Source organism: Strongyloides ratti, scaffold srae_chrx_scaffold0000002 (genome assembly GCF_001040885.1).
Source record: "Strongyloides ratti genome assembly S_ratti_ED321, scaffold srae_chrx_scaffold0000002".
Taxonomy (NCBI): Eukaryota; Metazoa; Nematoda; class Chromadorea; order Rhabditida; family Strongyloididae; genus Strongyloides; species Strongyloides ratti.
In genome coordinates this window covers 1,975,163-1,999,840 of record NW_020171510.1, presented here as the reverse complement: position 1 = coordinate 1,999,840, position 24,678 = coordinate 1,975,163, and the positions used below count along the sequence as shown (strand labels likewise).

Here is a 24,678-nt window from a genome sequence, read left to right as displayed (position 1 = left end):
ATTTATATGTTACTTTAAAACATAACTAAAAGTTAGTTAATAAATCAAGTGAAACTTTTTAACAATTAAAATATTATTTTGTTTTAAATGTTTATTTTGTTGTTTCACAAAATGAAAATGCAAATAGGTCATCTTCTGTTTGTCCTCTATACGTTATAAGAACAGAATTACTTTGCGATGTAAGATTTAAAAGCCAATGATTGTTACATAAAAGTAATCCAGTGCTACCTTTATCCAAAAAATATTTTATTTCATTAGAGGTTTCTTCATCACATGTATTTCTTTTTTTTTTAGCAATGGAAATAAATTGTAATTTAATTTTTTTTCCTCGATTTGCTTTTAAGAAAATGTAGCATTTTTTTTTACCTAACATTATTATACATTTTTCTTCAGATTTAGCTTCATATGTATTATCAGGACATCCATTATCACTTTTTTCTATTTCATTGCATAACGTTCCTGTATATCCCGTTGGACAAATGCATTTTTTACAATTATTATAATCTGGATAACCGCCATTTATACACTTTGCTGCTGTATTTTTTTTTGTTCTTAAACCATTGTTTGTAACCCAATTACACTTATTACAATGGCGTAAATTTATTTGCTTAATTTCATTAAATGTCATTTTTTTTCTATTACCCATAACTTTCTCATGTGCTTCATGTAATTTAGATTTTATTACTGGAATTTTGGTATTTATAGCAAAACTCTTTTGTGCATAATGCATCAAAGCGTTATAGTCGTATTGTGTTGAAAAATTTTTATAAATATCACGTACGAGTTTATGAAAATTTTTGTGATTATCACTTTTTATATTTTTAAAATTAATTTCCACATAATAATCTCTATCTCTTCGTGATTGTTCATGTATTAATCCTAATGCATGTCCAATTTCATGTAAAATATATCCAACAGTTAAATAACAATTTCTAGATAATGTAATAACCTGTGGTTTGTTTGAATTTACAAGTCCAATGCTAGATGAACAAGTTGTATCATTTTTAAAAATTAAACCCTGCTTTTTATAAAATATGTCATTCATTTTTATAAATTTTATACAAGTATTGTTTTGAATAAATTCAATTGCTTTATTAACATTAGCTTCATTAACTGGTGGTTGAACATAATATTGTATTCCGCTTACATTCCATGACTTCGAGCGATTAAATAAAATATCCCTTTTTATAATTTTTTTAACATTTGCATAACTTTCTTAAATTTTAATAACTAAAATATTAACCAAAAGAAGATTTTAATTACCTGTTTTAAAATTCTTATCTAATTTTAAATTATGAGTTACAAAAATCTAGAAATAACAAGCAAATAAAAAAAAAGTAACATACCGTTTCTGAAATATAAACAAATAAAAAAAGAAACCAAATATGTTTTAAAAATTTCATATTGAAAAAAAATTTTTCCAAATAAAAGTTATATTCATAAAACAAATATTAGTACAATAGAAGGAATAAATTAAAATTTTTTCATTTCTATTATATAATATTCATTATTTGAAAAAAAGTATTTATTTTTACTTTTATTAATTAATAAAATATTTTTTAAAAAAAACATAAAGATAAACATTTAAAATTTTATTTAATTAATCATTTATAAACAATCAAATTAAACAGTCTATTTTTTTAAAACATATACCATGCAAAATTACAACAATTTAAATAAGCTAATTTGTGATCCCATTTTTTTATATGATAAAATTATGCACTTTGATTGGATATAGCTTCATATAAAATACTATCTTCATAGTTTTATCGTAAGCGACTGTGTAATTTTTTTTTCCAAATGTATAAATTTAGTTTATCGATTTTATTTCAATGATAAATATATAAAACTACGATAATATAAATATATTTTTATCATTTTTCAAAATCATTTTAACCAGTTATTAAGATTCCAAAAATTTTTATTTTTGAAAAAGTTTATGTTAAAAGTTTATTAAAATTAAAAGCTTACAAAAATGGAAATATTAAAAATAAAATCAGCGTATTTGAAAATTGTTAGTCAAGCATTCACCTTATTCGATTTTTGACAGTAAAAAATTTTTTTTATAAAACATTTTTTACAAATAACACTTGGATATATTTAATTTTTATAAAATAACATAAATTTTTTTTAAGTTTTCATTAATTCATTCTTAAATTTGCATTATTCTTTGAACAACTTATAAATATACAAATAAGCGCATGCTTCGTACGCTTATTTTTTTTATGAAAATCGGGGTTTTCCTTATGCTTTTGAAGCAATAATATAAACTGTATTAAAAATTATAATAATTTTTTAAATTTCTATTTTAAAAAATTCTATAAAGAAAAAAAAACTTGGAAGTATAAAAAATGTTTATAATTAATTTTGTTATATATGTATAAGAATGATATTTTAAATTTTTTTTCTTAATGTTAATAACGATTTAAAACATATTTTTTTTGAATATGACAAAAGAAAAAGATTTTAAATATTCTAAAAAATTTTTTTTCTTTAAATTTATTTTATTTCTTGCTTTAATAAAACAATTTTTAAATTTTTATAATTTGTTTACGTTTTTTATTATAAATACATTAAAAACAGCAGCTTTATTCTTTTTATTATGTATTAGAAAATTTTACTTAGATTTAAAAAATTTTTTTTTTTATATTTTTATAAATATAAATTTATCCAGTATAAAAAAATTTGAATATATTATTCTTTTTTAATATTTAAATAATTTTATTGAAAGAATAGATAAAAAAAATTAAAATTTATGTTGCAATAGTTTAAAGAATGACTAATTGAAATTTTTATATATTTTATCTTTCAAATGGTTTTTATTTTTAAATTAAGTATATTATGCATAAATACATAATACAATTAATATATTAACCTTTTTTTAGAAATATAATAAAATAACAAAACAAAATTTGTTTATAAAAAAAATTATTTATATATTAATATAAGGATTTAACAATAATTTATTTGTCATTTATGTGAATAATTATTAAACTTATGTTGTTTTCTATAATTAATTTCTTTTAAAATAAGCTTAATAGTTAGCTGATTTTGTCAAAATATTAAAAATTGTAATTAAAAAAAATTTTTTTGATTTTTTAAAAACTGAATGTCTATTTTTAGTAATCGTTTCTTCATTCATAAAAGTACCAAAAAAAACGTTATTTATTTTTATTGTTATAATAAAAAAATCATGTTCTAATAAGTTATAATTAAGTATAAGGGAAAGAAAAGCATTAAACTGATAAAATTGTAAAAATTTTATTCACATATATTTTGTAATATTTCATGAACGAATAATAGTATAGATATGATAAAGTACTTAGAATTTAGAAAATAAAATTTCTTTATAGCAATTTTTGTTTTGATAAATTTTTGTTGAAAATTTATAGTTTAAGAATTTTTGAATAATTTTATATTTTATACTTAACTTTGAAATTATCGCATCTAACTTTAAAATTATTTTTTTTTAAAAAATTCATATTAGAAAATTTTTCCTAAATTTCTTTATACCTTGTTAAAAAGATTTTGAAAAATGGTAAAAATATATTTATAATATCGTAGTTTTATATATTTATCATTGAAATAAAATCGATTAACTAAATTTATACATTTGGAGAAAAAATTTACACAGCCGCTTACGATAGATTTATGAATATAGTATTTTATATAAAGTTATATCTAATCAAAGTGCATAATTTTATTATAAAAAAAATGGGATCACAAATTAACTCATTTAAATTGTTATAATTTATGCAAGATATATGTTTTAAATGGACTGTTTAATTAGATTGTTTATAAATGATTAATTAAATTTAATTTTAAATGTGTATCTTTCTATTTTTTTTATAAACTATTTTATCAATTAATAAAAGTAAAAATAAATATTTTTTTTCAAATAATGAATACTATATAATATATATGAAAAAATTAAAATTTATTCTTTCTATTGTACTAATATTTCTTTTATGAATATAACTTTTATTTCGAAAATTTCTTTAATATGAAATTTTTAATACATATTTGGTTTCTTTTTTTATTTAATTATATTTCAGAAGCGGTATGTTACTTTTTTTTTAATTGCTTGTTATTTCTAGATTTCTATATCTCATAATTTGAAATTAGATAAGAATTTTAAAACAGGTAATTAAAATATTCTTTTAGTAAATATTTTAGTTTATAAAATTTAAGAAAGTTATGTAAATGTTAAAAAAATTATAAAAAGGGATATATTATTAAATCGTTTGAAGTCATGGAATGTAAGCGGAATACAATATTATGTTAAACCACCAGTTAATGAAACTAATGTTGATAAAGCAATTGAATATATTCAAAACAATACTTGTATAAAATTTATAAAAATGAATAAGGTTTTTTCTAATAAGCAGGGTTTAATTTTTATAAATCATACAGGTTGTGCATCTCGCATTGGACTTGTAAATTTAAGAAGACCACAGCCTATTTCATTATCTAGAGCTTGTTATTCAAGAGTTGGATATATTTTACATGAAATTGGACATGCATTAGGATTACCACATGAACAATCACGAAGTGATAGAGATGATTATGTGACAATTAATTTTACTAATATAATAAGTGGTAGTCAAGGCAATTTTAATAAAATCGTAAAAGATCTTTATAAAAATTTTTCAACACAATACGACTATAGCTCTTTGATGCATTATGCACCAAAGGATTTTGCTAAAAATAGACGCATTCCAGTAATAAAATCTAATTTACACGAAGCATATGAGAGGGCTATGGGTAATAGAAAAAAAATGACATTTAATGAAATTAAGCAATTAAATTTATGCCATTGTAAAAAATGTACTTGCGCTACAAAAAATGGTGTAAGAAGAAAAAACAAAACAGTAAAGTGTATGAATGGTGGTTATGCAAATTATAATGATTGTAAAAAATGCATTTGTCCAACGGGATTTACAGGAACGTTATGCGATGAAATAGAAAAAGGTGACACAAGTTGTCCTGCTAATAAATATGAAGTTAAATCTGAAGAAAAAGGTATAGTACTGTCAGGTAAAAAAAATTGCTACATTTTCTTAAAAGCAAATCAAAAAAAAAAAATTAAATTACAGTTGATTTCCATTGTTAAAAAAAAAAGAAATATATGTAATGATGNATACTATATAATAGATATGAAAAAAATTAAATTTATTCCTTCTATTGCACTAATATTACTTTTATGAATATAACTTTTATTTAGAAATAATTTTTTTAATATGAAATTTTTAATACATATTTGGTTTCTTTTTTCATTTATTTATATTTCAAAAACGGTATGTTACTTTTTTTTTTGTTTGTTATTTCTAGATTTCTATATCTTATAATTTAAAATTAAATAAAAATTTTAAAACAGGTAATTAAAATATTCTTTGAGTAAATATTTTAGTTATTAAAATTTAAGAAAGTTATGTAAATGTAAAAAAAATTATAAAAAGAGATATATTATTAGATCGTTTGAAGTCATGGAATGTAAGCGGAATACAATATTATGTTCAACCACCAGTTAATGAAACTAATGTTGATAAAGCAATTGAATTTATTCAAAACAATACTTGTATAAAATTTATAAAAATGAATGACATATTTTATAAAAAGCAGGGTTTAATTTTTAAAAATGATACAACTTGTTCATCTAGCATTGGACTTGTAAATTCAAACAAACCACAGGTTATTACATTATCTGAAGTTTGTTATTCAAGTGTTGGATATATTTTACATGAAATTGGACATGCATTAGGATTAATACATGAACAATCACGAAGAGATAGAGATTTTTATGTGGAAATTAATTTTAAAAATATAAAAAGTGCTAATCACAAAAATTTTCATAAACTCGAAGAAAATCTTTTTAAAAATTTTTCAACACAATACGACTATAACGCTTTGATGCATTATGCACAAAAGAGTTTTGCTATAAATAGAAGCATTCCAGTAATAAAATCTAAATTACACGAAGCATATGACAAGGTTATGGGTAATAGAAAAAAAATGACATTTAATGAAATTAAGCAATTAAATTTATGCCATTGTAAAAAGTGTACTTGCCCTACAAAAAATGGTGTAAGAAGAAAAAACAAAACAGTAAAGTGTATGAATGGTGGTTATGCAAATTATAATAATTGTAAAAAATGCATTTGTCCAACGGGATTTACAGGAACGTCATGCAATGAAATAGAAAAAGGTGACACAAGTTGTCCTGGTAATACATATGAAGTTAAATCTACAAAAGAATATATAGTACTCTCAGGTCAAAAAAATTGCTACATTTTCTTAAAAGCAAATCCAAAAAAAAAAATTAAATTACAATTGATTTCCATTGTTAAAAAAAAAAGAAATATATGTAATGATGAAACTTCTAGTGAAATAAAATATTTTTTGGATAAAGGTAGCACTGGATTACTTTTATGCAACAATTATTGGCTTTTAAATCTTACATCGCAAAGTAATTCTGTCCTTATAGCGTATAGAGGACAAACAGAAAAAGAAGCACTTTCATTTTCATTTATTGAAACAACAAACTAAAACATTTAAAACGAAATAATATTTTAATTGTTAAAAAGTTTCGCTTGATTTATTAACTAATTTTTAGTTATGTTTTAAGGTAATATATAAATTTTATTTTTTTTTATTATCTATTAAGCAATTTTAATAAAATTTTACAAACAACTAACTGAATTATTTACAAAATAAAAAAAAAAAATATTCAAAAAAAGTTTAATTTTTATTAATTTTTTGGAATCTTGTAAATTTTTAGTAAATATTTATTACCAATTACACTACTTTTATTGTAACAAATTAGTTTTAAATAAACATATACATTTAATCTTTAGTTTTACTTTTTGTAAAAATACAATTGAGAAATAATTCAACTTAGACAATCTTAATTGTAATAAATTTTTAACTAAATTATATGAATAATAATTATTATTATATCATTTAACTTAAACTCGTACTTTTTTTTAAAAAAATTTTGTTTTACAATATTTTTTTTTTGAGTGGATTCTTAACTAAATTGTAACCCGAATAAATATATTTTAGAATTTTTTAATTTAAAAAGATATTTAAAAATTATATAAATAGCAAAAGAAAATTTTTTTTTAAATAAATTGTAAATATTTTTAATAAAAGGACGGCAATATAATTTCATTTATTTCATCTAAAGTCATTTGTGCTTGAATCTGAGTTCGTCCAAAGTCATCAATTTTGCACTGGTAAATTACATCTAGTTAAATAATAATAGAAAACTTATTATAAAAACTTTATAATTTAAATAATGTAATAAAAATTCTAAAACTTTTTTATTAATTTTTATTTAAATTCATGACAATACATATAGCTTAAATTATCAGTAAAATTATTTATTAAAAAGGTATGTCACTTTGCAAATTGAAAATATTTTTAATTGTCTTTTATCAAAATTAAAAATTTACGTTTATTTTATTTTACATATAATAATACATTTAGTAACATACAAATTTTTAATTACGTAAAGAAAAAGCATTTATTTTATAATAATAAGATGAAAACTTATCAGATAAAAAAAAAATTTAATAAAAAAAAACTTTTAGTTGAGAATAAAAAAAAAAATATTTTTAGGCTTCGATATTTTTAATATTCTGTTATTATATACTTTTTTAATATAACTTTTATCATTCCTTAATCTAAGTTTACATTATAAACGGCAGTTAATCAAATAAATTATTTTATATCATAAAAACATATACTTTTGGTAAGATATTTTTTAAAATTTAAATATTATAGGTATAATTTCAATAATTTAGAATTTTTATAGTTAACATGAAATAAATTATTTTATTTTATAATTAAATTATTAAATGGAAAATAGTTAGCAATAATAATATTATTGATAAACATCTATTTTAAAGAAAAAACCTTTTTTAAAGTAAACCTTCAATTGATTATAAGTGTTTTCCAATATAGTATTTAAATTATTTTTTTCAATAATTTTTTCATTTATACATATATTTTAAAACGTTATTCCAAATTTTATTTAAGATTTTTATCGTATTAAAAAAATTACCATCATTATATATTTGTTTTAAAAAGAAAATTTTTGGAATTTTTATTTCTAGATTTATAAAAAACTAAAAAATTATCTTAATTTCTATAAATTTAAATCTTTATGTATTAATAATTCAATCAATTTTCTAATATTATTTTATTTTTCTATTTTTTTTATCGAAATACTTGTTTCGATTGTATTGCTAATGTATTATAAATAAGCTCTTACAAACTAAGATCCAATTTTATTCGTACAAAGACAAACTTGTAAGCATTTGAATAGTTTTTCTATTTGTGTATATATCGTATGATGTTCAAACTTATCTAAGGTACACTGAGTTAAATTGTTTGGTAAAAATATATGTCATTTATTTTTCTAATGTAATTAGTATATAAAATTACTACTTTTCTGTTACTTTATTTTTTTTAGGAATATTCTTTGTTTCTTTTAATTACTAATCTTATATTTTTAGATATTCAACAGTTATGAGCAAGTTGACTACTAATACTTTAGATGAAATTGTTGGAAACAATGTTACAAATAAGTGTTGTAATTATAATTGGGATGATCTTTTCATTGATAGCAATAATGAATTTTTAGAACAAAGTAAGCGTTTAAAGAATTTTTAAATTGTTGCCTTTTATTATTTTTAGATAAATTGACTACAGATAATATGGAGATTGAATTTGATTTAGTAACAATACATTCCGTCTCTCACCATCTTAAGGTAAAACCAGTTTCAACTGGAATAGAACAAACTAAAATTACTGTTAACGATAATTGTACTTGTAAACTATGTTTATCTAATTCTTCTTTATCACATAAATTATTGCTTAAATTTAATTTCTTTGAATCTACCATTATTAATGCAATAATAAAGAATTATGGAGATGATTGTATTGCTAATACTTTTGTTTTATCAAATGAAACTCTTATAACTATTTATAATGAATTAGACAACAAAAAAAACAATAAAAGATTTGAAACGGTAGAAAAGATTATTAATTTGGCCATTAAATATATTGTTTCTAGAAAAAATCGTACATTTGATAAAATAAATTTTATGAAAACTAATGAAAATATTATTATAAACATATTAAAAAAACAAATGAATTTTTCTGTAAGAGGAGTTCTATTTGTTTTCATTTACTTGCTTAGTTCAGAATCAAATACTGGAAAGGTTTATGAATCTAAGGATTATGAATTTTCAAATAGAGTTGCAGCAAGCATTTATATGACTTATTTTACTTCTTCATCGGAAGAGTATATGAAAGAAGAAATTCCAATAGTAAATGAATTTGAATTTAGAATGGTTGTCAAATCATTGTACGATAGAATTTTTGGTGATTTTTCCAAAGCGATTTTACCATTAGATAAAGATACTGTAAGTGAATTTTTATTATTCTTTGGTAGTTCCATGAGTGTTTTGTCTTTATATATTTATATGAATATGAACAATGTTAGAAGAAACAAAAAAAAAACACAAGCTGAAATTGATAATATTTCATTGGTTTTAGAAAATATTTTACCACAATTTTTGTATTTAATTGAATGTGAAAGTTTTGATGATGTTATGTCTGAAACAAATATAGTTAAGGTAATTGAAGAAATGTCACAAATGTTATCTATCATTTTTATTGATAAAAAGGAGTTACTTTCAATTGAAAAATTTAATTGTAGATTGAGAAATATTTATTTTGCAGTTGCTTTTGTTATACTCAAATTAGGATATCATGCTGTAAGATGGGATCCTTGTTATGTATGTTTTTTTTATTTATTTTTATATTTTAATTTTAATATTATAGAAGAAGTTTGTCAATCATGTAAACGTTTGGAAGCATGTTATGAGTTATATTGTTAATTCTGAAATATCTGTAAATAGAAATGGTTTGATAAATAAGTTTAATATTTTATCTACTAGTTTGAAAAATTACAAAAAAGATTTTGAATTACTTTCTGACATCTATAATAAAAAAGTGAAGAATCAAAGAAAGTTAATCTGCAGAACTTAAAATTTATCTTTTTTTTTATCTATTTTGTTGTTTTAAATTGAATTTTGATTTTAATCATATTGATTAACGTAATATTTTTTAAGATTGTTTGTATTATTTTTTTTGATTTAATAGAAGTTTTAATAAGTAAAAATTTTAGTAAATATTTTTTTCATTAATGTTCTTGTTATAAAATTGATAATAATCAGAATTAAGCTAAAAAAAATAATTAAAAAAGCGTTTTTTTGTTAAATAATTTTTTTGAAATAAAATTAATTATTATATGATTGAAGTCTAAATTGGATATATATTAAGTCGTCCCACATGAAATGTTGTTTTTTTTTTTGTTAAATTTTTAAATGCCCGTAGCTCAGTGGAAAATAATTTTTTTTTCTTCTTATAACAGTCATTAGATTCACTTCATTGTTTTCTAATGGATAACTAGCTTTTCAAGCGTTTAGAATAAAAATTTGAAAAACTAGAAGCGATAGATGCTTCAAAGGCAGATTCTAAAGGCCTTTAGTTTTTGAAAAATTTCTTCTTTAAGAATGATTCAAATTTTTAAAAAAAATAAGGGTATGTGAAGGCAAGGTTAGGTGTGTATTTTGGGCAAAAAAGAAATTTTTTATTTTGAATCCTTCAGTTTTTGGAGCATGGTTTCCGAAATCTATGAAGGAGAATTTATTATAAAAATCAATTAGCTGTTTATTTTTGCTAAAAAGATTTGTCCTAGAGCTATTTTTATTAAAAATTCTTTTAATTGTGCACAATTAAATTCAGTGTTTATAGTTTCAACAGGTTTTACTAGGTTTCATAGATCCTTAGTGCACAATTTTCTTAATAAACTACCAAAATACTACCATATTCTTGTTTTGAGATTTATTGTAGTTTCAAAGCATAATTTTTATGAAACTATTATGAAAAGTAGATAATATTGCTGCTTAGAATCCAATTATTTTCATAGGTTATGTTTCATTTAAAAAATAAGTCATTTTTACCCTCAAAAGTTGAAAAAAACAGACATCAATACGATGATTTGTTTGCTTTAATTTTAACCTTGGCGATAACCTTTGATATTTCTTTTTTAAGTATCTATTTTGCTACAAATGGTTAGAAACTCTAGATTCTAATACTACTGAAGCTTCATATGTCCTTCTGACTATTTGTAAAAAATATACTTTAAAATCATGCTTCAAGATGCTTTTATCGAAGAATGAAATTTTTCTCCACGCTGCGCATTCTCAAGCTTCTCATTTTTGACCCTGAATTTTTATAAAATTTTTTTTTCAGTAGAAGCATTGACAAGATTCACTTTAAAAATCTTATTAAAAATTTTTTCTATTTTTGCTTTATTTGTTCTTTTTTTGACTTCAAAAAAGAAAATGTTGGGAAATCAAAGCTTAGAAGGCATTATAAAAAATTAAAATAAAAAATAATTAAACTTTTTATTTTGGCAAAATTTTTATATCATTATGTAGAGGAGATTCATGAGAAACTAGCAAATGTTTTAGAATTTTTTAAACATAGCTAGTTATTAATTAAAACTAGCTGCAAGCGTTGCGCATTAAAAAAAAACAACATTTCATATGGGACAACCTAATATTAGTTATAAATATTTTATAAAATCTAATATATCTCATTAATTTTTACTTATATATTTTTGATTTAAGAATAAAATAGCTATATTAAAAATAATTTTTTTGATTAATCATAATATTTAATCTATTTGTACATAAATTATATATTAAATATAAAATAAAAAATTTAAAACAAAAAATGCAAACATTAGTAACTTTGTACCATCAAATATAATTTTTTTAAATATTAGTAAATATAAACCAATTAAAAAATAATTTTTAAAGTAAAAAATAAATCAAATATAAACCTACTTAATATAACAATATTTCAGTATAACAAGTATTATATTTCAAATTCAAAGTTTAAATTTAAAACTGATTAATAAAAAAATTTTTTTATGTAAAATGATTTTTTTTAATTTTTAAAAATTTTAAGTTAAAAAGATAAAATGAAAAAAAATATTTTATAAAAATATTCTATTATATTGAATAATAAAAATTATATGAACTTATAAAAACTTGTAAAGAAAAGAATTCATTGTTTAATTAGATATCATTTTTTTAGGAGATTTTAATTTTAAAGTTATCATTTTTATTATTATTTGAAAATAAATTTTTAAAAATCAGATGTTCGTTGTACAATTATGTAAATTAAACAATGTTTATCCTACCAAAATTCAATATATTTTTTTATTTTTATTTTAATTATATTTTCATAAATCAAATATATTTATTATTGATTATATGTATAAACTTATTTTTTTATTTTAAAAAAACTATTAGCTTTATAATATGAAAGTTTATTTTCCAACTGAAGAATGCTAAATATGAATTTTATAATTAAAAAGATGTATCAAAAGTATATACTAATTATCGGTTTTTGGTAGTATAAAATATATTTTAAATTTTAAATATTTAAAAAAAGCCAGTATAAATAAAAATATAAAAACTGTCTTTTAAACAATAGTGCTTTATATTAATAAAATTAGTGCTATTCAAACTTTAATCACTTAATTAAAAAGTACAATTTTTTTATGCAAAAAATATTTGTTCAAATATTGAAAAGTAAAAGTAGACACATATATGAAAACTATTATATTTATAAAAAATAGTTTAGATTAAAAGTGAAGTATTACTCATTAATTTAAAAATATTTACTTTACTAAACATTGAATTTTTGTTAAATATAATTATTTGCATATGTCATATTTATTAAATAAAAAAAAACTTCTTTAAATTTGATAATAAATGCTTAAAGTTATTATAGAAAAAAATAAACAAGAAAAAACATCAGCAAAAAAAAAAATAAAATTAATTGTAATATTTTTAACCAAAATCTTTGTCTTTGTAGTTTTATTAAACTTAATTCCTGGTTAATATTTGTTTAAATTAAACAAATTATTTAAACAAGTTTTTACCCACATATTTTATACTTATAATGTATTACTTTTTTTATTTTTTATTTTATTTTTTAATATGTATATGAAAATATTTATCAAAAGTAAACAATTTTTATTCTATATAAAATAAAACATTTAGTCAAATTAAAAACAAATAATTATACAAAAGATATATGATAGAAGTATTAAAAAAAATAATTTAATAACAAAGTTTAAAATAAAAATTTTATACATTAAAAATAAACATTATTAGTACTATTTATGTTTAAAAAAAATTTTATTTTAAAAATAAAAAAAAATTGGAATTTTATAAATAATAAATTAACAACCCATACATTAATTTAAATTTAAGTGATAAAAAAAATTTATTCATGTTTAAAAAAATTTCTTTTAAGCTACTACAACAATTTAAATTTTCTATAATATCATCAATCAGAATAATACAGGTGAACAAATGTTTCAGGAATAAATTTTTAAAAATCATTGTATCAAGTTTTTTTAAAAAATATAACAAATTGTTTTAAATTGTAATTAAATTTAATAAATAATAAATATTTAAATTTTTTTAATATCACACAAAATTATAATCACAAGTATAATTTTTTATTTAAATTATCATTTAATTTATTTATATAAAAATTATTAAATTGACATTTAAATTTGTAATTTGGTTGAATACGTTGTACAGTGGTTCTTGATAAATTAGTTATTTATAGTAAATAAGAATTTAATAATATTATGATTAATAAATCATCAGAAATTTTACAGATGATGTTTACGATTAACAATAGATTTCTTAGTGTTAATAAATTTTTGTTTATTTATTTTTTATTTAACTTTATGTTAGCGATTGTCATCATAACTAATAATTTTTTTATGATCAAAAAATTTAACAATTTATCACTAAAAGGGTATATTTTAACTGATTACATTCGAGTATATATAAATATAAGAATAGATTAACATACTTAACTTATAACATTGTAATTTTTTTTTACATAGTTTTTTATAATTTTATTTTTAAATTTAATATAAAATTATAAAAACTAAAATATTTTATATTATTTTATGTTACCATTATTATACATTGTTATTGTGCATTTTAAATATATATATAAAGATAATTTAAAATGAATGTTAAAACTTTTTTTTTTATTTCTAATTATGATATGGTAATTATAGTTACAATAAAATATAAACGATATGTTCACTGATAATTATTTTTTATATTATATAATAATTTCCTTTCTTCAAGAACAATTTTTACTTTTTCATTATAATCACTTTTAGTAGATTTTTTTCCAGCATTAATTATAAATTGTGTAAATATATCTTTTTGTGCATTACTTCCTCCAATATTTTTAATATTATACCTTATTGGATATAAATAATCAAAACATTTTGTATAATTACATTTGAAATATTCATCAATACCATGAATAATAGGAATTGAAACTTTATTTATATAAAAAGAAGTTTCACCATTTGATGGAGTATATTGAATATCTAAATCAACAAAATTTCTTAAATGTTTTGGATTTGATGAATGACCTAATGCAATAGCCATTAATGGATAATTAAATGAATACATATGTCCTTTTGTATAAGGTAAAATAAATGGTGTCAAATCATCCCATCTTTTTTGTCCAACATGAATATTACAAAACTCTAATCTTTGTAGAAGTCCTGAAGCATCACAAGCATCTAAAATACTATTATATTTTAATAAACATGATTTTATATTTTTATCATATATTGTTATTGCTTCGTCATATTTTTCAGATTCTATATAAAATAAAGCTAAATGCCAATAATTATGACATTCTAAAATCCAACATGGTTTCCAATAAGATGATGTTTCAATTAAATTTTCAATTCCTTTCTCATATTGTTTTGTCATTTCATATACATGTGATAAAGCATGTGTTGCCCAAGCATCTTCTTTTCTTAAACTTAATGCTTCTTTACCAATATTTTCTGCTATTCTATAATTTCCACATTCTTCATATCCAAATGCTTGCATTCCTAATAGATATGAATACATAATATTATCTTTTGACCATTTTGTAATAATTCTATTCATACTTAAATTCATTAAAAATGGTTGACCTGTAAAAAAATATAATTGTTGAGATAATTTTATTGCCATTAAATCTTTTGGATATTGTGCTAAAATACATTCATATATATTTAATGCTTCCATTGTACATCCTATAGCCATAGCTTTAAGAGCATTACTATGTAATTTTTCACGTTTATTACCATATTTATTTGTATCATTTATTACTTTATTTATTTTATTTTTAAAATCTTCATTTATATACCATGACTTATTAGTACCTAAAACATCAACAGCTAAAACAAAAATTCTTGGTAAAACTATAAAATTATTATATTAAAAACTTTTATTATGATATATATATTTATACCTGCATTTGGTTCATTATGTAACATATCGGTCATTGTTTTTACAAAACCACCAAGTTGATCACAATCTCTTAATGATACTAATTGTCTAATAGAAGCATCAAGTAATTTTGCAGTTTCATTACTAGTAATTGTGTTTTCAAGACCATCTTCTTTCCATCCTTGAATATCTTTAAGATTTTTGCCACACCATTCACCCATTGTTAGATAATATATCTCTTTTATTAAATAATTAGAACTATAAAACAATAGTCATATTAAAACTAGAATAAGTACATAATTTAAAATAAATATTAAATTTAATATAATATTATTATACATCTTATCATATGTCAAGGACGATTTAATAATTTTAAAATACTATACAATTTGTACATAGGATATTATCTATATTAGATAAAGTAATAAAAATATTAGAGATATAAATAACTATTAAAATCTATTCTTGTTATATAAAAGTTTATTTCAAGTAAATACTCATATTACTATAAATAAATAAAAACATTTTTTTTTTATTTTTTTTTAATAATTATATTATTAAAATGACTGAACAATCAAAACAAATATTAATTACATCTACAGCTATTACAACATTACTGGTAGTTTTTATTATCATTTTTTTACCAGCAGCTATAACTAATTTTCAAAAAAAATCATCATTCATTCTAGAACATATTAACAAATGTCAGGTATAATAATATATTAAAATTTAATATATATTTTATTTTAAATTATAGTTTGAAAATAGAGAAGTATGGAAAATGTTAGCTGATAAAAAAACATTAAAACGTAATAAACGTGGTTATGCAAATGTTTATGGAAGTGATATATTACAAAATGTTGGTGGAGCATGTTGTAGTTGTCAACAAGGTCTTCCTGGTCCACAAGGACGTAAAGGTAAACCTGGTAAAGATGGTACACCAGGACCTGTCGGTGTACCAGGAAGAAATGGAAAAAATGGAGTATACATTTATCCACAAGTTGAATTAAGAGATTCATGTCAAAAATGTCCACCTGCCCCTATAGGTCCTCCAGGATTACCAGGACCTAAAGGACCACGAGGACCTGCTGGAAATACTGGTAAACCAGGTATTCCAGGTAAACCAGGTAGAAAAGGACCTAATGGACCAACAGGTGCACCAGGAGCTCCAGGTGAACCTGGTCCACAAGGACCACCCGGAGATCCAGGTCGTGTTTTAAATGGTGCTCCTCAAGGGCCTCCAGGACCACCTGGTTCAGTAGGACCAAGAGGAAGAATTGGAGTAGCTGGAAGGTACCTTTAAAATATAATATTTTTTTAAATTATTTTTTATCTGTTTATTTTAGAGATGGACAACCAGGTTTACAAGGTATTCCAGGTATTAAAGGAGTTATGGGTGATCGTGGTCAACACGGATTACCAGGTCCAATGGGACCTCCTGGACCACGTGGACCACCAGGAAACCCAGGATCATGCTTACATTGTAGAAATTTAAAATTTACCAATAATAATGAAAATATAAATAACAATAATGTTAAAGCTGACAATAATTATAATAATAATGAAGGAGAAGAAAGAAAAAGTAGTCATGCCCCGTCTGCAATTCCAAATCAAAACAGTTTCTCTTCAAGAGACAATACATATAATGATAATAAACAACAAAATATTTGGCCAGAAACTCAACAACCTATTACAACAGTAGCACCATTTAAATTGTTAGCATCAAATAAAGGTAAAAGTATGAAAAATTATGATGGAGATTATGATAATTATAGAGAAAGATTAGCTATGTCTCGTAGATTTAAACAAAGAGCATAAAAAAATATAAAAACAAATGATATTAAATAAGATGACAAACAATTACCTATATATTTATATATATATATAAGTATTTATCAGTTATAATAATGATTAATAATAATAAAACGATAATTTATCAATTTTTTAAAATAAAAAAGTTGAATTAAAAAATTTTTTAACTTTTATATAATGGTTACACCTATCAATCTATTTATCTTAATCAAAACTTTTTAGTTATTGATAAACGTTTTAAAATAAAATTTCATAATTTATGTAACTATATAATTCATTATGTTTAAAAATAGAAATATAAACTTGATATTTTTAAAATAGAATAAGTTTTTATTATCATCTATAATGTTTTAATAATTAAAAACTTTTCTAATTATTTTTATAAAAATTTGTAACTTTTTAATAAAATAAACATGTTATTTTTTTTTCCAAATAGTATATAATTTTAAGATATTTTTATGTAATAATTTTTGCTTTAATTGCATATTTAAAATTCAATACAAATATATGTATATATAGATATTTTTTTTTATATAATTTTTAAGTTTAAACATAAAGAAAAACATTTTTTAACATGTAAAATATTTACATTTTATAAATATTTTATATATTAAATTAAAAATTTATATTTTTTTAAAAAGTAACTTTAAAAATAAAATATTATTGACAGAATAATTATTAAAAAATATTTTTTAATATTTTAACTACTAAATAACTTTTAGTCAATGTACTTTGATCCTTCATTATATTTACGTAATAAATAATTAATTACATTTTCATTAAAAATTAAAAAATTTTTGTCTAAATTTATTTTTTCTCATTTTCTACTGACTCAATATCATCATCATTTCCATAATTATCTATTTTCTCATTAAATATTTGAAGACTTTTCTTTATTGGAAGAAATAATTTAAATTCATTTGGTAATTCATCTTCTGTATATAATCTCTCAGAAAAGTATATTCTTCGTAACCGACAATTTGCATGAATTTGGACTCTTAATGTTTCAACATAATTTGTACCATATGCTTTATTACAAAATTCAGAAAGATTAAATTGTACCTGATTCCATCCTTCATCAAGTCTCATAGGCATTGTACATATAAAAGGCTTTACTTTTGTTGTTTGCTGAAAATTTGATGCTCGAAAACGTCTTTTCATATTTCTATCATCTAATATTTGTACTTCAAATGTAAAAGGGCGATGTAAATTTTTAACAATCATTACAAAATATGGTAATTTTATTCCTAAAGTTTTTTTTGGACCTATAGGACAATTAATATATGCTGTACTAACATTATGCCCATTTAATTCAACAACAAATGATTGAATATCTTCATCAGTTATTCTACGAATACATCCATATTTAGTCTAAAATTATTTTTATAAATAATACTTTTTTTTAATATATTTAACTTTTACTAGAAAATAAACAAAAGTGTCATAAAATAAAACTTACAGTTTTTTCCCAAATTTGTAAAGGATTACTTCCAATAGAATAAAATATAGATAATAAACCACCTTGATAAGAATTGTGAAACATACTTTTTTTAAAATATAAATTTAAACACAATTATTAAAAAATTTTTATTTCTTTTTGTTATTATAAATGCAATTTTAAATATTTTAAGAAATATTAAATTTATGTTACCATAGTAACTTTATCATTTTCATTCTACCATAAACAAATTATTAATGAAGCAAAAAATAAAAATTTAATATTATAAAATATAAAATTTATGATCACTATATTATAAAATAGTATTAATATAGTTAAAAATAAGAAATCTTTAAAAATTGATAAAAGTATATATAATTAAAATGTAGGATAACTTTGTTTTTTAAATTTATTTTTTAAAAACAATAACTATATAAAGAGAAAATAAAATATTTTAATACTATTTTAAATATCAAATTAATTTTTCTTTATACCATTATTAAAGAAATTTCAAAAAAAAAAATATATACATATATATGTGTGCATTAATCATTTTAATAAATTTAAAAACTCCAAAATATTATTTTTTTTTCTTGCTTATGGAGAAAGACAAAAAAAAATACTATGCATATGTGTATTTATGATTTTTGATAACAAAAAAGTATATATTCAAGATTTTTATACATTAGACATCAACATATATTTTTAAGGGTACTCTTTTGGTTTTGAGAAAAAATTAAAAGTTAATAAATATAATGTTAAAACAAACTTTTGGTTATATAGAATATTTTTTATATATATCTTTATTTTTATTTGATGAAAGAATAAAAGTTATGTATATTTTTATATTTATTTGTGCTTTTTTTTAGGTACATATATTATTCTTTCACCTTAATCGTGTTCTTTTAATTTTATTTTTTTTTTTATTTACAAATAATATGCACAGTGTGAATTTTCAAAATAATAATATAAAAATCATATAAACATTTTATTCTTTTTATATATAATAAATAAAGTGATTTAAAGTTTTACTATTTTATTTTACTTTACTATGTTACTTATTTTTTATATTAAAATGTTATTTTTAAATTTTAAAAACAATAGATTTCTAATAATATTTCAAACTATTTAAAATAATTTTTTTTTAATAAATTATTATGTAATACATTAAACTTCGTTCTGGTAATAAAATTTTCAATTTTAGTAATTGAAATCTTCTTATATATCATTAATATATCACTCATACTAAAATTGTCTTTTCAGATGCCTTTAAATATTAAATCCATATATAAAGTAAATATCATATTAAAATGTCAAATGTTGATAAATTTAAAAAGCAATTTGAACTTACTTCTAAATTTTATTATTATACAATGTTTCCTTTAAAAATACCATTTAAAAATATAAGTATAAATATATCTTTATTATATTGATGTACCTATGTTTTAAAAAAAAAATATATATATATATAAATTTCTTTTTTCATAAACTGATAATCTATAGGTTTACTATTTTTACTATCTAGATATACAATATAATAAGATATCATTTATAAACTATTAAAATGTCTAACAAAAAAATAATTTTCTCTTTTTTTTATAGTTTGCTAAAATGGTACATTTAATTAGTAGGTTTATTTATCATTGATAAAACTAAATAAATATCTTCTTTTAAATTTATGATATAAAAAATAAATAGTTAATAAATCATTTCTTCATGATTATATTTAATACTTTTTTCTAAAACCAAAAAAATATATATATGAATGTTGAAAATTGTAATTTTTCCATTATACTTTATTCTTTTCCTTAAGTAAATGTTGAAAATAAAATATATCTAATATTATATAAATAAATATATATATAAATTTTTTTAAAATTCTTTCACAAATTCAATGAATTACTTTCTTAAATTGTTTAACGTGATTAAAAAATTAATATTCAATTCCATTATCTTTTTATCTATTTTTTATTTCATTCATTTTTAGTGATGTTTATATTTTCAAAAAAGAAGATAACAAAATTATAAATATATTATTTATCCATAAACTACAATATTGCTTAGAATATAAAATTTTGTTTTTGGTGGAAAGAAAGAGAACCCATAAAGTACTTATTTTTAATTCAAAGATATAAAAGTATACAAAAACACTAATAAATATTTTAGCAAATTTTATTGGTGTTTTTTTTAATTATTTATAAATATATATTAGAATATAATTTTATTTTCTAATTAATCATTATAAGTCACTATTATAATGCTTTTTGATTTTTATAAAATATTTTTTACTATGATTAAAACAATATTTATAATATTATTGTTATTTTATCATTTAACTTCCCAACAATTAATATATGGAAAGTCATCCTCATTACTTGATTGCAATATTGAATCCCAAAAAAAACAATCTATTTTAAAATATCTATTACAAGATTATGATAAATCATCAACACCATCAAATAATTCAAATCAAAAAGTTATGGTACAATCTGAAGTTACTATACAAGATATTGGTTCAATAAGTGAAATAACATCTTCTTTTATTGTTGATTTATGGTTTTCACAAATATGGGAAGATCCAAGATTGCGTTATTCTCATTTATCATGCAAATCAAATATCAGTCTTGATGAATCTGTAGCTAATAAACTTTGGTCTCCTAATATATGTTTTGTTAATTCTAAAGATACATATATTCATTCGTAAGTTAATAAAAAAAATAATTATCATATTAATATTATTTTGAAATAAATTTTCAGATCTCCCGAATCAAATATTCTTCTTATTATTTATCCCAATGGAACTGTGTGGCTTAACCATAGGTAATTAAAAGTAAAATTTTTTTTGTTTTTTATTGTTGATAAGAACAAATAAACTTTAGTTCTATGTTTTTATTGATATTTATTCTTATAAATTTTATTTATATGAATAGATATAAATTTCACTAATAACATGTGGGAAATATTTTGTTTAGATATTTAAATAACTTTATTATATTATATTTATTATTATTATAGAATGCGTGTTCATGGTCGTTGTAATATGAAATTAGAAAATTTTCCATTAGATACACAACAATGTAAATTGGTTATGGAGTCATGCTGTTACTCGATATCTGATGTGCGATTGACTTGGCAGTCATGGAGTCCAGTTACTATTGCAAATTCAAGGGTATTGTTTAATAAACTAAAAATATTTATCATTTTATTAATGAAAAACTATATATTACTTTAAAAACAATTAATTTAATCTTCCATTTTTTTTCTAAATGCTACAAGATATAATTAAAGATAAAATGTTATTTTAAAATTAAGATGTTGTACATCGTTAAATAACAAAAATATATTATTTATACTTTATAAAATTAATTGAATCTTTTTGTTTTTTAGTTTCAATTACCAGATTTTCGTTTTCTTTATCTAAATCACACATCATCAATTCATAATACAGCAACTGGATCATGGGATCAATTAGAATTAACTTTTACTTTTAAACGTCTATACGGATATTATATATTACAAGCATATTTACCAAGTTATTTATCAGTTTTTATTTCATGGATTGCTTTTTGGATTGATTCAAAAGCCTTACCAGCACGAATAATTTTAGGTGTTAATTCATTAATGGCATTAACATTTCAAATGGGTAATGTTGTAAAAAACTTACCAAGAGTATCTTATGTTAAAGTAAGAATAATATTAAATTTTTATATATAAATAAATTTTTTTTTCTAGGCAATTGATTTATGGTTTTTTGTTTGTGTTATATTTATATTTTGTTCTCTTTGTGAACTAGCTATTGTTGGAGTAATAGATAACATTCATGATAAGAAATTGAAAAAAAAATTAAAATTAGAAAGAAAATTAAGAGCATTGGTTGTTGGGCATTCTTCTGATGGAGTTATGGTAGCATTAAGGGAAGGGTAAGAGATTAAAATATTATTTTACATAAATATATATAATTTTTTTTTCTTATCTTTATTTTGATTATTTAGAATGTCACAAAAAAGGCCTAGTGCAACGAGAACAATGTATACTCATAAGTTGATGGAAAATACTGACCCATGGCATTTGTCTGACCAATATAAAGATGGATATATTGGTCATAAAATAGATTTTTATTGTGCGCGTGCTTTTCCAACTGTTTTTGGGGCATTTAACATATTTTATTGGACATACTATCTAACAAGATCACAACAAAGTATTGATGAGACAATGGCAAAATAACATAATATTATATACTTTAATTTTACTATTTTATCATAAAAAAGTTTTGAAGTTTTATTTAAAGACAATAATCTTTTTTGTTTAAACTTAAATAAAAAGTAAAGTAGTATATCAATTGTTTAATATAATTAATGTGTAATTTAATATATTTATTTGATATATCTTAATTTTATATGTTTATTCGCGCTTTACACCAAACCATTTTATTGCTATTAATTATATTCTAAAAATTTGTAAAACTTTTTTTTTTCTATTATTGTTAATTGAGAAAGATATCTTTATATACATATATATTTATTTTTTTTAACATATTATATATAATGGAATATATATATATATTATTACTTTTCAAATATTTTTTAGATGATTCATATACAAAAATATATTAAAATGCCATTTATAATAATATATAATATTAAGTATTTGAAATAAAGTTTTGATATACCTTCCCTATAAAATAAAAATATTTTATATATTTCATGATTAAAAAATAATAATAAATGTAACTAAAGATTGAAATTTATATTGTTATTATAATCTTGAGATAAGATATATTTAAAAGTTTTTATTGGCATTATATATAAATTGAAAATATACTTTATATATATATATATATTTCTTTAAAGATTTTAATCATTCTTTATTAATAAAATTCATATAGTGTGATATTATCGGTCAACCATAAGAAAGATGAGTTTTATATACACATACAGAAAAGTTTTATGATATTACTATTCTTTGTATATCATTGATGCCTATATATGTTTTATACAAAATATACTGGTTATTATCTTTTAAGATTTACTTTTCTATTTATCTATAATTTACTTTTAGCTTATCATTTTTACAGTTGTTTCCATTATTTAATTGATTTATTTATAATATCTTTTGGTGTAATTCTTATAACAATATAAATTATTTTATTTTAATTTTAATTTATATATCAATAAAACTATTATAATTATTATTATTATTATTATTAAAATAAGGGTAAAAAGAATATTTATATTATTCTTTTTATTAAAAATAATAATTATTATTTAAAATAATTTTATTATTTATTATTTTATTATTAAATAATAATTATTACCTTTTATTTTTATTAAATAAAATTTATTAAATTAGATATAAACTATCTTCCAATTTTAATGATTAAAGCAATAACGGCTTTGTCAACTATTCCTCCAATTAAATTCTTCTCAATATAATATATATGTTCATATTTTGTATTGTGTACATATTATTGCGGCTGGCAACCTTCCATCTTTATGCTATTTTCTTATATGCATATGTATTATTGTCACTATATGACCATCATCATTATCGTCATCATCATAGAAGAGACATTTTCTTTATATCTATTAAACAATCACCATTAGATTTTATGCCAATATTTAAAATCTGTTTCTTGTTAATTTTGTAAAATAATGATTGTTAAACATCTTTTTTTTTTTAACATACTACATATTATTTACTTATTATGATTACTTAAACATTAAAAAAAAAATCACTTTACATAAAAAAGAATTATATATATTAATTTTTTTTGTCCTATTCTAAGAATTAAAAAAAAAAGATAGTAATGATAAAGTAATGTTTTATTAATAATTATATGTATAACTCTTTACACTCTTATTACGTATATATTTATAATTTTTTAATTTTAAAACATAATATAAAAATAATCATTATTAAATACTTCCAAAATCATAGATTACAGAAAAAAAATATTATGCATTAGTAAATGTGATTATAATGTGTCGATGTTTTTTTTAAACATAT

The 24,678-nt window shown here is 19.8% G+C and overlaps 8 protein-coding genes across 8 annotated transcripts; 5 read left to right on the top strand and 3 right to left on the bottom strand.

The window, feature by feature from the left end:
* Window positions 1–91: 91 nt before the first annotated feature.
* On the bottom strand, window positions 92–1,403 carry SRAE_X000143000 (Astacin-like metalloendopeptidase; the record flags this gene model as incomplete). Its single annotated transcript, XM_024648863.1, has 3 exons — window positions 92–1,215; window positions 1,264–1,309; window positions 1,347–1,403. The coding sequence occupies 3 exons, from the start codon at window positions 1,401–1,403 to the stop codon at window positions 92–94; spliced, it is 1,227 nt and encodes a 408-aa protein (XP_024498895.1).
* A 2,600-nt stretch (window positions 1,404–4,003) lies between these two features.
* Window positions 4,004–5,022, top strand: SRAE_X000142910 (Astacin-like metalloendopeptidase; the record flags this gene model as incomplete). Its single annotated transcript, XM_024648852.1, has 3 exons — window positions 4,004–4,060; window positions 4,098–4,143; window positions 4,192–5,022. Coding segments are annotated over 3 exons (934 nt in total), but the record flags the coding sequence as incomplete, so codon positions are not given.
* Window positions 5,023–5,424: 402 nt separating this feature from the next.
* Window positions 5,425–6,546, top strand: SRAE_X000142900 (Astacin-like metalloendopeptidase; the record flags this gene model as incomplete). The annotated part of the gene is made up of 1 exon (XM_024648841.1): window positions 5,425–6,546. A coding segment is annotated over one exon (1,122 nt), but the record flags the coding sequence as incomplete, so codon positions are not given.
* A 1,986-nt stretch (window positions 6,547–8,532) lies between these two features.
* Window positions 8,533–10,059, top strand: SRAE_X000142800 (Hypothetical protein; the record flags this gene model as incomplete). Its single annotated transcript, XM_024648830.1, has 4 exons — window positions 8,533–8,653; window positions 8,701–9,432; window positions 9,565–9,806; window positions 9,853–10,059. 4 exons carry the CDS (start codon window positions 8,533–8,535, stop codon window positions 10,057–10,059), a joined length of 1,302 nt encoding a protein of 433 aa, XP_024498893.1.
* A 4,163-nt stretch (window positions 10,060–14,222) lies between these two features.
* Window positions 14,223–15,643, bottom strand: SRAE_X000142700 (Tetratricopeptide repeat protein 38; the record flags this gene model as incomplete). The annotated part of the gene is made up of 2 exons (XM_024648819.1): window positions 14,223–15,394; window positions 15,445–15,643. 2 exons carry the CDS (start codon window positions 15,641–15,643, stop codon window positions 14,223–14,225), a joined length of 1,371 nt encoding a protein of 456 aa, XP_024498892.1.
* Window positions 15,644–15,984: 341 nt separating this feature from the next.
* Window positions 15,985–17,240, top strand: SRAE_X000142600 (Collagen triple helix repeat-containing protein; the record flags this gene model as incomplete). Its single annotated transcript, XM_024648808.1, has 3 exons — window positions 15,985–16,131; window positions 16,180–16,715; window positions 16,769–17,240. The coding sequence occupies 3 exons, from the start codon at window positions 15,985–15,987 to the stop codon at window positions 17,238–17,240; spliced, it is 1,155 nt and encodes a 384-aa protein (XP_024498891.1).
* An 801-nt stretch (window positions 17,241–18,041) lies between these two features.
* Window positions 18,042–18,777, bottom strand: SRAE_X000142500 (UPF0468 protein C16orf80; the record flags this gene model as incomplete). Its single annotated transcript, XM_024648796.1, has 2 exons — window positions 18,042–18,605; window positions 18,694–18,777. 2 exons carry the CDS (start codon window positions 18,775–18,777, stop codon window positions 18,042–18,044), a joined length of 648 nt encoding a protein of 215 aa, XP_024498890.1.
* Window positions 18,778–20,962: 2,185 nt separating this feature from the next.
* SRAE_X000142400 (Gamma-aminobutyric acid A receptor/Glycine receptor alpha family and Neurotransmitter-gated ion-channel transmembrane domain and Neurotransmitter-gated ion-channel family and Neurotransmitter-gated ion-channel ligand-binding domain-containing protein) lies at window positions 20,963–22,896 on the top strand (the record flags this gene model as incomplete). Its single annotated transcript, XM_024648785.1, has 6 exons — window positions 20,963–21,372; window positions 21,430–21,492; window positions 21,688–21,841; window positions 22,060–22,356; window positions 22,405–22,592; window positions 22,665–22,896. The coding sequence occupies 6 exons, from the start codon at window positions 20,963–20,965 to the stop codon at window positions 22,894–22,896; spliced, it is 1,344 nt and encodes a 447-aa protein (XP_024498889.1).
* Window positions 22,897–24,678: the final 1,782 nt, after the last annotated feature.